The sequence below is a fragment of the Barbus barbus genome, assembly GCF_936440315.1.
Source record: "Barbus barbus genome assembly, chromosome: 5".
Taxonomy (NCBI): Eukaryota; Metazoa; Chordata; class Actinopteri; order Cypriniformes; family Cyprinidae; genus Barbus; species Barbus barbus.
Genome location: NC_136733.1, coordinates 2,785,001 through 2,801,706, shown reverse-complemented (window position 1 = coordinate 2,801,706; position 16,706 = coordinate 2,785,001). Strand labels below are relative to the sequence as shown.

Genomic DNA, 16,706 nt, shown 5'->3' with positions numbered 1-16,706 from the left:
TTTTAGCTATGTTTTGTGTGTATATATATATGTATATATATATATATATATATATATATATATGTATATATATATATATATATATATATATATATATATATATATGTATATATATATATATATATATATATATATATATATACAGTTTGTTGTTTTATTTATTTTAGTTTATTTACTCAGTTATTTAGTACTTCAAGTTGAACTGAACAAAAGTGATAAATGTTTTTATAAAAATATTATATATATATATATATATATATATATATGTATATATATGTTGTTATTTTTTAAATAATGAAATTATAATTTTTTTTATTGTTTTAGTTAACTATAATAACCCTAAAACGTTTACAAAATATTTATATTTCAAATAAGTTCTGTTCTTTTGATATTTAAATTCATCAAAGAATTCTGAAAATAAGTATCACGTTTTCCAAAAATATTAAGCGTCCCAACTGTTTTCAACATTGATAATTATCAGAAATGTTTCTTGAGCAGCAAATCAGCATATTAGTATGATTTCTGAAGGATCATGTGACACTGAAGCTGAAAATTCAGCTTTGATCACAGGAATAAATTACATTTTAAAATATATTACAATAGAAAACAGTTATTTTAAATTATAATATTTCATAGTGTTACTGCTTTTACTGTATTTTTGATCAAATAAATGCATCTTTAATGAGCAGAAGAGACTCATTATAAAACATTTTTAAAATCTTACCGACCCCAAATTTTTTAACTGTAGTGTATACAGTATTAAACATCAAATATTGTTCAAAATTCACTTTCTCCAATCAAACTCATATTCACTTTTTAGTTATTACCCGAGATGTAATCTCCGTACGTCTAGTGCCACAAAACACTTGCAGGATTGTTTCTGAACTTTTCATGAGAAGCCTCCCCTTGGGATTATAGCATGATACAATTAATATAATGTTTTATCTGATCATTCTGAATGATTATTTCTCAACACGAATGAACACCGTCTCTCTGTGCCTCATGTCTTTATCCATATCATTTAATTCCATCTATTAACTGTTTTATCTGTCATTACGTTAAGCCAGTGGCACTGGCAAGTTCAGCTCATTTCATTATGCAAATGTGATTAATTTCAGTGACAATAACTCATGTCTGATTTCTTTGTCCGTCAGAGGAGCAGAGGCCGCAGATTGACAGTCTGAATGTGTCTGATGTATCTTGGGATAGCTTCAATGTGTCCTGGACCATTGAGGATGCCTCTGCCTTTGACAGTTTTGTGATTGAAGTGGCAAATGCAGCAGGTCCAGAAAAACAGAACCTTTCAGTATCTGGTGATGCACGTAGTTTATGGATGTCTGGGCTCAGTCCCGACACGTCCTATATAATTACATTATACGGAGTGCATCAGGGCTCGATCCTGGGGTCGATCTACACTCAAGCAGCTACAGGTACCCATGCTTACTTGGATATCCCTGCTGAAAAAGAGGTGCACTTTAGCAGACTTTTTAAACAGTACTTATTACGGAAATACTTCAGGGCAAACTGATTGTAATGTTTTTATTTTCACATTTGCATTTAGAATTTAGAATTATGGTTTAAATTTATATTAAATGTAATTAGTTGAAGTTATATATATATATATATATTTAATAAACACTTATCAACAATGTCCCTATATTTCATAAATTATCATAAATATTATACTAATATTTCATATGATATATTTGTATTGTTTTACATATGAAATATACTAACACTTACACTTAAGATGCACTTTATTTTATTAATTATTATATTATGTATAATTTTACAGAATAAAAAATGTATTGTTAGCCTATATTTCATGTATGAATGCTTTTAATTTGACACTCAGTAAAATAATTTATTATCCTAAATACATTAATATTTTATCAATATTATATTATCTCCAAGTCCTTTTTTTTAAATATACTATATATATATATATATATATATATATATATATATATATACTTTTAAGCTTTGGCACACACTAAAAGTGCACATTTAGTGCAATTAAGTGCACTTCTTTTTCACAAACGATGGGACATTCGTTATCTATCATGCTTTTTTTCTTTCATTTTTCTCTCTTTCCAACCTTTTTTTCTAGTTGGGAGCTGTGGTGTCAAGCAGGTGCTTCTATGCTTTAACGTTTCCTTTTAATTTTTCACAAAATCTAAACATCTTTGTTGCATGGGGCCATTGAGAATGATGAATGGTGTCCATCATAATTTGTTGATTGTGAAATGACTTCTTTTAACAAAGCTAACTGATTGTCACCTCTACTGTTCCAGCCACTGTGTCGGTCTGTCCTCAAAGTTGATTGCGTTGGTGCACAGAATATGTTGTGTTTCCATTCATTTCCTTCCACTGAAATCAAAGCTTTGTGTTGAACAGTAATCACTGTCCACCATTATCCTATCATCCATTTCATCCATCTGCCCAAATGCATGGCACCAGTACCCATCTCACACATTTACCGCATTGTGGTGAGTTTTGATGAGCTGCAGTGATTGCAACATATTTCATCCTCTTCCATACAATTTCATTCACTTTATTGTGATCCCATCATCTACTTGCATCATTTCAAACAACTCTTGATTTAATATAGAAGCAATGTGCATTGAATAAGTAAGGTCCATATTGATTTTTGTTGATTTTTAAGGACTTTCTATATCAGGGCTTCTAAAACTTTTTTGTCTGTCAAACCTTTGACCTAAAATCTTTTATAAAGTAAGTATATTTTATAAGTTAATATTTCAATAATTTAGCAACATTTGCACACGTTCACGGGTCTCTGATTCTGGTTAATCATCATATCATATGCAGGTAAACCACTAAAAATAAAATATTTTCAATAAAAATAAATACAACATTTCTTTTTATTGAAAATATATTTTATTTTAGATTTTCAATGTTTTAATTGGATGTTTTTCTTATTTTACAATTATTTCTTTTTATTGTACATTTTTAATTAATTTTAAAACGTAAAAAAAAAACTTTTGTTAATTACAAAACCTTTTTAAGAAAAAAAAATCTAATTAAAAATCTAAATAAAACACTTATTATAAATTATTCAGCTATTATTAGCTTTAAAAAAATAAATACAATTATTTAGAAAAAGTTTCAAAGAAATAATAAAAAAAATAGTTATTTATTGGCTTTTAATCCTCTGATAGCTAATCTTTAACATGATAATTTTTTGTTTTAATTATTGTTTGGATTGGGAATAATGCAAGAAACCAATCTTGATGCATCTTTTGTGTGAATTGCTTCATATGCACTAACACAGTATTCTTGTTAACCTGTTTTGACACTACAGTGAACAAAAACAACAAAACAGCCTCAGAATTCATAACTAAAAAAATACATTCTTTTGTTTTCCTATCCTTTTTTAAAATTTGTTCTGCTTTTATTTTCTGCCCAGCTTTCGTGTTTTCTTAGTGAGGCCTGTTTGATCTGAAGAGTGTAACAAAGCATCTGTACAGTATACAGAAAATTAAGTGATTTCTGTGTTACTATACTGAGTATGTTTTTTAATATCCAACAAATTATCAATTTTAATTTCCTTGTTTTAATTATATTTATTACAAAAGTTATCATCATAAAACCTAATTTACATAAGAAAGCATGTTATGCTTGCATGCAAAAATAAATATTTGCTGTTTGGAAAACAGACCTAATCCGGCAAGCACAATTGAGGTGCTTTATAAAACTTAATCCATAATACTAGTCAGTATTCATGCCAGTTCTTACCGGAGAAAAGCAAATATTTCCTATAACTAATCTGTCATTAGTTTCTCAGTTTAACAGAAATAATACATGCAGATTATGCATATTGTGCAGGAAGTGCAACTGCGCTATTCCAATAACCGTTTCTCCCTTTAGATAGCGCTCCAGTGGTTGGCAAACTGTATGTTTCTAATATTACATCAGAGAGCTTCTCCATTTCATGGAATGACACGAGAGGAGATATTGAGAGGTTTATCCTGGAGATTATAGACTCTAGCTGGCAGCGGGAGCCAGTCGAATATAATCTGTCACAAAGCACACAGTCGTATGAAATCACTGGGCTACGGCCGACTACTGACTATATAGCTTACCTCACTGGAGTCGTGAAGAGAAGGAGAACAGACTCCGTCAGTGCTGTCGCCTCCACAGGTAACTGCAATTCTCTCGTTTCCTTGCTGTTTTCCCCCGTTTGTTTATATTGGACATGATAAATCAGGCCTTAAAGGAGTACAGTAGTTCAACCCAAAGATCACATATACTCATGTCATTCCAAACCTGTATGTTTTTCCCTTCTTCATATGTTGCAAATCTCTCTAAAATAGGTCCATATAACTCAAGCTCTATAATTCTTACTGCTGAAGTCATATAATAGCTCTGTGTGAGAAACATGCAAAATTGAAGATGTAAATCACTGAAACCTTTACCTTCTGCTTGTGCACATTGAAATCTGGTGCCTATTTAAGTATAAATTAAGTCTATTACTCACACAAAGACCCAGCTAGCTAACAGAGAATATTCTCATAATGTTCTGGCAAGGTTCTCTTCAAGCAATGTTAGAATATTTATTCAAAGTTATTAATGTTAATAATGTTCTCAAAACATTAGCACAAAAACTATTTATACATCATTCACATTTAAACTTTTTGCTTGGATTTTCATCTGTTTTTTTAAGTGTTACTTCTTTTTCCATAATGTTTGCATAATTGGAAAGTGAAATATTCCCTTAATGTTCACAATACCAAGGAAAATGTTTTTAAAACATTTTGACATTTTTTAAATATTGGATATTTTGAACATTCAGAGAACACAGAAATTATGTTTTCATATGCCATACTTTTACTTAACTTAATGGAAATGTTTGCGAACATTTATATTTTTGTTAGCAGTGGACATGGAGTATACAGGTACATCTCAAAAAATTAGAATATCTGATATATGATAGCGGCCTTCAGGTCATCTGCATTGTTGGGTCTGGTGTCTCTCATCTTCCTAACACCATGGTCATTGAACCAGCTTTTGGTACCTTGGGCAGTGTGGGCAGGTGCCAAGTCCTGCTGAAAAATGAAATCAGCATCTCCATAAAGCTTGTCAGCAGAAGGAAGCATGAAGTGCTCTAAAATTTCCTGGTAGATGGCTGCATTGACTGTGGACTTCAGAAAACACAGTGGACCAACACCAGCAGACCAAATCATCACTGACTGTGGAAACTTCACACTGGACTTCAAGAAACATGGATTCTGTGCCTCTCCACTCCACTCTTCCTCCAGACTCTGGGACCTTGATTTCTAAATGAAATGCAAAATTTACTTTCATCTGAAAAGAGGACTGAACACTGAGCAACAGTCCAGTTCTTTTTCTCCACAGCCCAGGTAAGACGCTTCTGACGTTGTCTCTGGTTCAGAAGTGACTTGTTAGCCCTTTTCCTGAAGACGTCTGAGCGTGGAGACTCTTGATGCACTGACTCCAGCTTCAGTCCACTCCTTGTGAAACTCTCTCAAGTGTTTGAATCAGCTTTGCTTGACAGTATTCTCAAGCTTGCGGTCATCCCTGTTGCTTGTGCACCTTTTCATACCCAAATTCTTCCTTCCAGTCAACTTTGCATTTAATATGCTTTGATACAGCACTCTGTGAACAGCTACACCTTTCAGTAATGACCCTCTGTGACTTACCCTCTTTGTGGAGGGCGTCAATGTTCGTCTTCTGGATCATTGCCAAGTCAGCAGTCTTCCCCATTATTGTGGTTTCAAAGAACAAGAGATACCCAGAATTTATACTGTAGAGATGGTCATTAATTGAAACTCAAATTTAAATATTCTAATATTTTGAGATAATGATTTTTGACTTTCATGAGCTGTAAGCTCTAATCATCAAAATTAAAACAAAAACTTTTGAAATGTTTTACTTTACATGTAATGAATCTAAAATATATGAAAGTTTCACTTTTTGAAATAAGGTACAAGAAAAACTGAACTTTTTCACGATATTCTAATTTTTTTAGATGTACCTGTAGTGCACAAGTTGTATGCAGTAGTTTTATAGTGCTTTTTGAAAGCATTTAACAGTAATGTTCCCGTAATTTTTGCAAATTGATTAAATGAAATGTTCCCTTAACATTCACAATACCAAGAAAAACATGTAAACATTTAAAACACTGGATGTTTTGAATATTCAGAGAACATTCAGAAATTACGTTTTCATAACGTTAATAGAACGTTCATTCAAAGTTATCCAATAATGTTCTCAAAATATTAGCACAAAAACTTCATTTATACATTCATGTTTTTTTTTTAAAATTAGTTGGATGGTCATCTAATGCTTTTAAATGTAACTTGTTTCAGAACGTTCAGAGAACATTCAAAATTAACATTCTAATAATGCAAAATGAGAAAATGGAATGTTCGCATAACCAAGAAACATTTTTAAAACGTTTAAAAAATTTACATTTTCATAACTTTTTTGGAACATTAGTAGAACAATCTTAGAATATATATATATATATATATATATATATATATATTTAGGTGGGGAAAATAGTGCACAAGATGTATGCTCAACTTTACCTGCAAAAAAAATAAGTGCTCACAATGTTTTGTTAACATACCCATTAAGTTATGAAAACATTCACAATGTTCAAAACATCCAGGCCTTTTTTAACATTCCATTTTATCATTTTGCAAAACATTATGGAAACGTTATCATTGAATGTTCTTTGATTGTTTTGAAACAAGTAACATTTAACAAATGTTGAATGAATGTCCAATTAAAAAAAAAAAATCCATGAATGTTGTATAATTAATTTAGTTTTTATTGAATTGAATTGAGTACATTATTAAAGACCAGATAACTTTGAATGAACACTCTATTAATGTTACTGGAAGAATGTTTGTTTGAAAAAATCTGGATTAGCCAAAGTTCTGAACGTTCTCTGTTAGTTGGGCGACATGAGGTTGAGTGAATGATTTTTGGGTGAACTATCCCTTTAACCAAGGCTGTCTGTCAGTTAGGAACCAAGCTAGCATGGACAGAACGAAAGAGAAAGAGACACTAAACGAATCGTCATGGCTGGCTTTTTCCCTCCTGTAGCGGCCGAGCCTGACTTGTCTGGGCTAGTTGTTTCAAACATTACCTCAGACACAGTGTCGCTCTCCTGGCGGACGGGAGAGAAGGCGTTTGATAATTTTATAGTCGAGGTGAGAGAGTCTGCTTTGCCCACGCAGGCGACGGGGCGCACCTTGCCCGCAGGTGTTCTCTCCACGGTGCTGACCGGCCTCAGAGGAGACACGCGATATCAGATCAAGCTGTACGCCACCTTTGGTGGCACAAACACAGCTGCCCTGACAACTGTAGTAACCACAGGTACAGCAGCGCATGCTCTCAGATCATCATTTCATAATGAGTTGTCCAAAAAGCAGCATGCTTGCCTGAGAAAAGGGAGTATTATTGGTTGTTTGCAAGGTAATGTCTGTGGCATGTAATTGATTTGCATAGGACTAGTGTAAATAGGATTGGATTGATTTGCTTCCCAACCATGTGTTTTCACAAGATTAGTCTGTTAGTAATTGAATAGTAACCAGTTTGTGTGTGTGTGTGTGTGTGTGTTTAATGTTCTGTATATTTTTTTGTGCTTTTATAATTTTCACTGGTTTACTAGTTACTTTATTACATTCTTTGTTTTTTAGAACTTCAACATCTCTTTTGTTTTTATCTAATATTTATATTTTATTTTAGCTAAGCTTCAATTAAGAAAAATCATTTTTAATAGTTAGTTTTAGTTAACAACGTAAAACACACATATAGTCCTGACTCCTGAGTTGAAATTGTTCGATGTGGCAATTGACTGGAAACCACAGATGCTTTTCATAGACATTAAAGCAAATAACTTAGAATATTCCTACTGGTTTAAACCTGCAGTTTTCCCTTGTTTCAGCTGTCGTTGAGTTTCGTAACAATACCCAATACTCTTTTTCATTCATCCAGAGCCGAAGCCTAAATTGGGCCCCATTGTGGTGTCTGAAAGACGGCCGAATAGCTTGACGCTGTCCTGGAGCACACTGTCAGGCCACTTCGATGGCTTTGCTGCTCGTGTCACTGACCGTGAGCAGCTGCATGATGTTGTAGAGCTCAGGCTGTCAGGTGCAGAGAGGAACGTTACCGTCTCGGGTCTTATGGACTCTACGCTTTATGACATAATGTTTTATGGTCTGTCTCGTGGCCGTCAAACTCCAGCAGTTTACTTCAATACCAGTACAGGTACTGTGCAAGTTTTTCATGCTTCTATCACAACAAATCAGAACTTTGGCAGAACTAACCATTTTTGCATCCGGTTAGAACTAGTTGCAAGCGAATTTCTGAAACTGCCTGTGACTTAATATATTTATTTATTTATTTAGCATACTTGCATGCATGTCATAATTTACATGGTTACTGTAATAACTCTAAAGGCCTTTTTACACCAAGTGAGATTTTTTTGTGTGTACTTGGTAAAATACAAATGTGTGTGTATGTGTATATATATATATATATATATATATATATACATACAGTATACTTTTTTTAATTTTTACTTATTGGTTTGGGATTATTTGTCACATTGGTCATGGTGTAAATAGACCTTTAAAAGTTATTTTTTTCCTTGTGGTTTTGCGTTATATTCAGTGACCTGAGATTTTAGTTTCAGGTGCTTTTGTAGACAATAGATATCTTATGGCTTGTGTTCAGATGCAGTTTCAGTTTGCAACTTAACTTGCCCTGTTTAAGGAAAGGAACGTAGTATTTGCAGTGTGGAAACTCATTTTTGCATCAGTCTGAGCTCATGTTGTCTAATGACATTAACATTGCACCCACTGAATGCTCTATTATTTTACATGGAGAAACCAAGAATTGAAGGCTCATACAATCATAGCTTAATACTGACAAACTGATGAGTAACATTTGACAAATAACAAGCTATTTTGACCTTGCAATCACTGCAGAATCAATTATACATCCTCACCCTGTATTGTCCCCTCTTATAACACTGGAACCACGGGACCCAAACGAATGCTGTACCACGTAACCCAGCGTCATTACCTAGAGTCGAAAAGCTCATGGTTTCGGATATTACCCCGTATGGATTTCGGGTGTCCTGGGTGGCAGATTCCTCTGAGGGCTTCAGGCATTTTCAGGTAAAGGTGTCGGACTCTGGCCAGCTGCTGGAGCCGCAAGAGTTCGTAGTGCCGGGGAACCAGACCGTACTGGATGTTTTGGGCCTGATCACTGGCATTGGCTATGAGGTCAGTGTGACCGGGGTGTCAGGGAATGGGTTACAGTCTCGTCCAATCACCACAGTGGCTGTTACAGGTACCGCTCTCTGCTTTTCAACTGCACATCACTCCTTCACATTAAACCTTTCACTGCCCAAGCTTGATAGTTTTTATTTTTTGTTGAATAGCTAAATGTTTTAATATGTAACAAATATTTTACAGCTATTGCAATTTTTTCTGGGGTTGTATGCACAAGACATGTTCAAGAGTGTGATAGTTTCTCTCTGTTAATATGTAGTAGACACACAAAGCCATGACAAAAACCTGACGAATTTTCTACAGTAAACACTCAGTACACTCAAGATAGCACCCAGCTGCTGCTTCTGATTGGTCACCCATTTTAAAATAACAATTTTATTTGTTCCAAATTAAATCTTTTAAATATTGTAGTTTAAACAGTACTGATGGAAACAATGACATTTTGTGACTACTGATTTTAGTAGTTGTTATAGTCTTTAATATATAAAAAATATTAATCACAGAGAAGGTCTCTTTTACTCGATAAAAGTGCTCATGATTGCACAGATTTACAGCTCTGAGTGATTTAATATTCGATATTGTGTTAATAACTGAATCTAAATTCATCCCGTACACAGATTAGAACCCAATGAGGATGTGCATAAATAATTTGATTTTTTATATCTGATGTCACGGACACTTTTTTTTTACTAAAAGATAGGAACCTTTAAAAACTGTAAGATAATCAATATAGGCTCAAATATTTTATTAAGATATAAACAAGAAAACATTCAGCTTGCCATGAAAACATTTTATTAGCAATTTATAACCTACAGTAGGCTATAACTCATCTCTTCAAAAAAATGACAAAAAACGGTTGTGCTTTAAAACGTAAAATCAGCTGCTTATGTTCGTGTTTGTCCATTTCTAAAATACAGTAAATTGGCGTCATTTGCGTATAAAATCCCAATTTAGTGCTGATCCGTTGCCTGCCGATCCTCAAGGAAATATGAATGAAGTGCTATTCAGCCTGAAGAACCAGGAGGTGCTGTCATCAAGAGTTTATTTGTAAACAATGACTTCATCTGACTAATATCACCATGGTTAGGCTACTAAACAGATCATAATTAAGATAGGCCTATGATTCTAGAGTTAGCACATAATATTTCTGTAATGGCCAAATCAAGTACAAAATCATACACAAAGGAATGCGCATGCTCGGGTCTACACCAGTAAGATTCGCAATGTTATAATCCAATGGAATTGTGGGTGCAATCGTCCAGGCTGCACTCTGGGGTACTTGGACCAATGCTTAAGGTGTGGATTCCTTTGCAGTTTACAAACTGATCTAGAAAGGCACCAAACTAAATACTAACCAGAAGATAACAATAAAAAGCACAGATGAACATGTCCTGTGTTTACACATTCTACACAACTCAACTACCTCCTCAAAACTGTCCTTTGTTGATTTGCCAGGTCTCCTCAATCAGTAAAGCATTTTGCTTTGTTTCTCGTGCTGCTCGTAAGAACAGTACATGCTTCACTGGTCGCATTGCCTCAGAAAATATGAGCATACACATCTGTGATGCCATATTTGAGTTGTGTTTTCTACTGAATGGCTGGCAAAACCATATATAACAAAAATATGTTCTAAGAATGTTGTGCTAATGTTCCCATTAAGTTATTTCTGAATGTTCTCAGAACAATCAAACTGTTTTTATTTATTTATTATTGTTTTTTATATATATATACTGTATATATTTAACAAATAATGTAATATATAACATCAGTAATTTATGTACATTCAAATGATACATTACTTTTGAATGTCCTCTGAATCATCTGAAACAAGTAACAGGTTAAATGTGAAAATAACATTTTGGTGCCAACATTTCAATAACAGTTTGAAATGAACGTTCTTTGAATGTTACTAAAAGAACATTGCCAGAACCTTCCCTGTTAGCTTGGAAAGTTTTTCACCAGCAGTCCATATTGAAACACAGTCTTATATGAGGCCGTAAACCACTTCTTGCATGAAATCACTGTAAAGTGGGAAAGACAGTCTTATGTAAGTGGCAAGCATGATTTGTAATGCCATTTACAATAGTAACTGGCATCAAAAGTCATAAAGGGACACGTATAGGTTGCTGCTATGTGTCCATGGTTTAACTAACACGTGTAGTTATACTCATACTTGATGCATGTGGAATGTGTGGAGACCGGCAGGCACACTCGAGTCTGTTTCAAACTCTTGTTAAAACAAGAAAAAGACACATGTCCTTTACTTGTCAATCAGAGGCAGAACCAGAGATCGAGCACCTTTTCGTGTCGGACGTCACCCCTGAGAGTTTCCGGCTGGCCTGGACGGCAGAAGATGACGTCTTTGATCGATTCGTGCTCAAAGTTAGAGATTCGAGAAAGCTCTCCCACCCTCGAGAGTTTGTTGTGCCGGGCGATGAAAGAACCAAAGTTTTAACGCAGCTTTTGGGGGGAACTGAGTATGAAATTGAGCTTTACGGTGTCACGCTGGAACATCGCTCCCAACCCGTTACTGCTGTTGCCAGAACAGGTATTGCACTTGTCAAACTCGCTCATTTCTGGACTCCAGGGGCTTTCTTGGCTGCAATGTGATGGAAGTGCGATCTTTAACAACTGAGTAACACTCTTCATCCTAAACAGGTTGATGCACCGTGATTTGAAATGTATCTGTCACGATATATTTCAATCCAGGGTTAAAGTCAACAGCAAATACTGTTCGCAAGCCATTTTATTGCTTGGTGCATGACCTTATCCATTTGATAAAAAGTGGGTTTTTAGACACTATTAACAGACAAAACGTCACAAAGTAAGATGTTGACTTTAACCTTGCATGCTCTCATGAAGGAACGTTGTGTCTGTTCATGCATCCAGAGGAAAGTGTCCCGATGTTCATTTCACTACTAAACCATCAAGTCTCATCGTTGTGGGGAAAACGTGATGTTCATTTATCCGCATGCACTGAGAACTAATGACTGTGTGTCGGTTTATGGTCAAAATAACATGCCTTCTTTTTGTCATTGTCTCGCTCCAGGTTAAATCTGTGGAATGCAATTGAATGATTTTGGCATGATTGATCATGTTAAAAATGGAAGCGTTTGCGGATGATTCTTGCACTATTATGACTAATGGATCTTTCTTTTAGGCCTTTTTTCATTGCACCAGGGAAAGGCCCGCTTCTCCTGCAGTTCAGTGGTCTTTCTTTGTCCATTTTCCAGTGGCTGTTTGAATTAACTTCATAACCTAATGGCCATAAGGACCCTGGGTGGATCATTTCCCCAATTTTTTCAATGATTTTCTTTCTACTGCTAAATCTGTATCTGCATTGCTGTCTGACAGGCCTTGGAGCTCTAGGGGACCTTCGTTTCTCTGATATCACGGACACAACAGCTGTGGTTTCCTGGACTGTACCGCGATCCCAGCCGGACTCCTACAGAATCGCTTACATCCCAGTCCAAGGAGGCGAGTGCCGGGTCCTCTTAAACCCTGAAGAATGCTTGAAAATATAGCAAACAATAGAGCTAGTGTTGTAAATAAAGACTAAAAAACAGTTGATTAAAAGGCATTGAGCAAATTTTGAGACATTTGCTTTGATGAAATTCATGCATTAAGTCTTGCTTCTCTTCTGTGTTTATCCAGGTACTCCCATGATCCTAACGGTGGACGGGTCACAGTCTCAGGTTTCCCTGACAAATCTGATTCCCGGAGAGGAGTATCAGGTGTCGCTTGTTGCAGTGAAAGGTCTGGAGGAGAGCGAACCAGTGTCCGACACTTTTACAACAGGTTGGTTTAGTAACTTAACCGGTTAGTGGTGTTTTCTAAGATAAGCATCACTATCAGTATTGCTCAAACTGAGTGTTAATGATCTGAAAACAAAACCCTAAACCTAAATATATATTATAAAATATAAAATTACATATAATGTAACAAATCAATATTTAATGTACTTTCAAATGTGAAGGCATGAAAATATATCAAATGTATTAAAATAAATTATATAAATATTATATTATTGTATAAATGTGTAATCATCATGTCATTATTTTATACATGTTTTTACGTAACAAAGTATGAATTATATAAATAAGTGACCCTGGACCACAAAACCAGTCTTAAGTCGCTGGGGTATATTTGTAGCAATAGCCAAAAATACATTGTATGGGTCATAATTATTGATTTTTCTTTTATGCCAAAAATCATTAGGATATTAAGTAAAGATCATGTTCCATGAAGATATTTTGTAAATTTCCTACTGTAAATATACTACAACTTTTTTGTTTAGTAATATGCATTGCTAAGAACTTCATTTGGACAACTTTAAAGATGATTTTCTCAATATTTAGATTTTTTTGCACCCTCAGATTCCAGAAAAAAAAGTCCTATCCTAACAAACCATACATCAATGGAAAGCTTATTTATTCAGCTTTCATATGATTTATAAATCTCAATTTCAAAAAATTGACCCTTATGACTGGTGTTGTGGTCCAGGGTCACATAATACATTGTATAAATTGTATAAATATATTATATTAAAATCATAACAAAATAATGTTATTTTATTGTGTGTGTGTGTGTGTGTGTGTGTGTGTGTGTGTGTGTGTGTGTGTGTGTGTGTGTGTGTGTGTGTGTGTGTGCATTCAAATGTAAAGGTATGAAAATATGTAAAATGCATAAATTAAATTATATACAATTTAATTTATGACCAAAATTATTTTTATTTTATTTATATTTATTATTTATAATATATTTATTATTTATACATATATAGGTATTCAGAAAGGTATTCAGGTACATAAAATGATATACAGTATAATTTATTTTATAACATAATAATATCAAGGTTTTCATTTTATTATATATACATATATATATATATATATATATATATATATATATAGGTATTCAGAAAGGTATGCAGTTATTATTATTATAAATTATATACAGTATAATTTATTTTATGTATCGTATAGTTTTTTATACTTTACATTAAATAAAGTATAGTTTATACAAATAATACTGTAACAAAGTAACGTTTTTGCTTGTGTTATTAATAATACAAATAATACTGTTATAATACAAATGCAATACAATACAAATATACTGTTATAATACAAATAATACTGTAACAAAGTAACGTTTTTGTTTGTGTTATTTGATCATTTACCTCCAGCCCTGGATACGCCACGCAGCCTGACTGCTGTCAATGTCACTGACACTAAGGCTCTGTTGCTGTGGCAGCCTGCCGTGGCGACCGTGGATGGATATGTGATCACATACAGTGCAGACACTGGTGAGGAACTCCTCTGTTGCTCTATTCTGGGTTTATTTATTCACGTTTGACTTGTCTGCATTGTCTCTAGTAGAGCAGAAATAGTTTTAGATATCTCAGTATCGCGTGTGACTGCAGGACACTGCTGTCAACAACCCAAAATAAACCCACATCTGTTGTTCAGTTGTTATTTTTCTTTTTTTTTTTTTGTTTTATAGAATGATTTCTGATTCTTGTGTTTTTCTGCACAGTGCCACAGATATCAGAGCAGGTTTCTGGAAACACGGTGGAGTTTGAGATGAGCTCACTGGCTCCAGCAACTCAATACACTGTCAATGTTCACGCCATCAGAAACCGAGAGAAAAGCTCTCCAGCGACCACAGACTTCACCACAGGTGAGAGGAGCTTCAGCCATTACTGCTGCTCCAGCGCCTCTTACAGGCCGCATCAAATACAGCGGCACACCTTTACTGACCACTTTATATGGAGGACTTGCATCAAACGGAGAGGATTAGTATATAAAAATATAGTGATATTCTCTTATACATGTGCTGTTTGTTTGTTTTTTGCATGTGTTTTTTTATGCAAAACACACCTTTAATATATCAGCATTAATATTAACATAAAATATTTTCAAGATTTGTTAATAAATAATAGAAGTAGCAATAATAATATTTTATTAAAAGCAGCTTTAATGCAACTTTTAAGGTTTTATTTTTTTAAGTAATTTATTTACTTAATTATTATTTTATCTTATGTGTCCTGATCAAAAATGACAACCATTTAATGCATCATAAAAAACAATAATAACAATGTTTTGTTTTATTTTATTTTTAAGAAATGTTCTGTTATTTGATCATATGTGTCCTGATTGAAAATGAAAGCCATTTAATATATCAGAAAAATGCAAAATAATAATACTAATTCTACTACTACTAATATATATATATATATATATATATATATATATATATATATATTACAATAATATAATTATTATTATAATAATATATACAATAATAAATATGCAATATTAAAAGCAGCATTAACACAGCTTTTGTTTTGTTTTTAAGAAATATATAATTAGTTTCTCATGTTCTGACTGAAGATGAAAATCATTTAGTGCATCATAAATTATTATTATTAACGATAAGAATAATACTATTAAAATATTATATATATATATTAATAATAATAATATTTTTTGTTCAAAAAGTTAACATAGTGTATGTTTTGCCTAAGCATCTGCTAATCAATACAAACAAATCTGTTCCACATATATGCATTTCAGTCAAAATAGCAATTTTGTAAATAAATATAATAAAAAAATATATTTTCTCTCATAATGCATCAGTGAGAGATACTTTTTATACTTTATTTAAAAAAAAAAAAATGTATCCTCATTTTTCTTCACTACAAATTCTGTCATTCCCCTGATTTTCAAAATAATGTACTCTCATTCTCTCAACTAATGCTGAATTTATGAAACTTTAATGATCGATTCTGAAGAGTACACACATTTTTCATTTATTTCCTGCTCAGTCATAAGTCATCTTACTATCTGAATAACTGTGGCTGTGATCTGCTTTCTCTGCTGTTATGTAGATGTGGACGCTCCGCGTGATCTGGTTGCCAGTAATATTCAGACAGACAGCGCGGTTCTCACCTGGACGCCGCCGCGGGCCTCCATCACTGGATATATCCTGACCTTTCAAGCGTCTGACGGCGATGTCAGGGTCAGACATTTCTCACATACTACTAACCTTCAGATGTTTCTAGCTACCCACTTCTGCTATTGGGCGCGTTAAGCTTGTGGTATAAGAATATAGGCCATATAAAAGGATTGTTCAACCATAAATCAACTCGTGTTTGTTTACAAACCTGTGATGATTTTTTTTTTTAACTATACTGTATACAATTCATGCAGATTTAAATTGTGTTAGTCATCATACATAACTAATATAACCGATATACATTAGTAATTTATAAGTCTCAAGGCACAATTTGAACAGTTTTGTTAATATCATAATAATCATAATAAAATTATAATAATAATATGTTTTATTTCTAATGCAAATAAAATAATACATAATATATGATGCATGACATTAATTATAAACATTTATTTA

The 16,706-nt window shown here is 33.5% G+C and overlaps 1 protein-coding gene across 1 annotated transcript in view; it reads left to right on the top strand.

The window, feature by feature from the left end:
• The window catches only part of LOC306869811 (tenascin-like), a gene marked incomplete at its 5' end in the record, with an annotated part of 44,183 nt that overhangs the window by 22,013 nt on the left and 5,464 nt on the right, over positions 1–16,706 (top strand). The window contains 11 exons of the mRNA XM_079416728.1: positions 1,155–1,430; positions 3,889–4,161; positions 7,096–7,368; positions 7,990–8,262; positions 9,073–9,351; positions 11,569–11,841; positions 12,648–12,770; positions 12,948–13,091; positions 14,479–14,598; positions 14,829–14,972; positions 16,183–16,313. Coding sequence (XP_079272854.1) covers positions 1,155–1,430; positions 3,889–4,161; positions 7,096–7,368; positions 7,990–8,262; positions 9,073–9,351; positions 11,569–11,841; positions 12,648–12,770; positions 12,948–13,091; positions 14,479–14,598; positions 14,829–14,972; positions 16,183–16,313 — 2,309 coding nt within the window. The remainder of the gene's footprint in view (positions 1–1,154; positions 1,431–3,888; positions 4,162–7,095; positions 7,369–7,989; positions 8,263–9,072; positions 9,352–11,568; positions 11,842–12,647; positions 12,771–12,947; positions 13,092–14,478; positions 14,599–14,828; positions 14,973–16,182; positions 16,314–16,706) is intronic.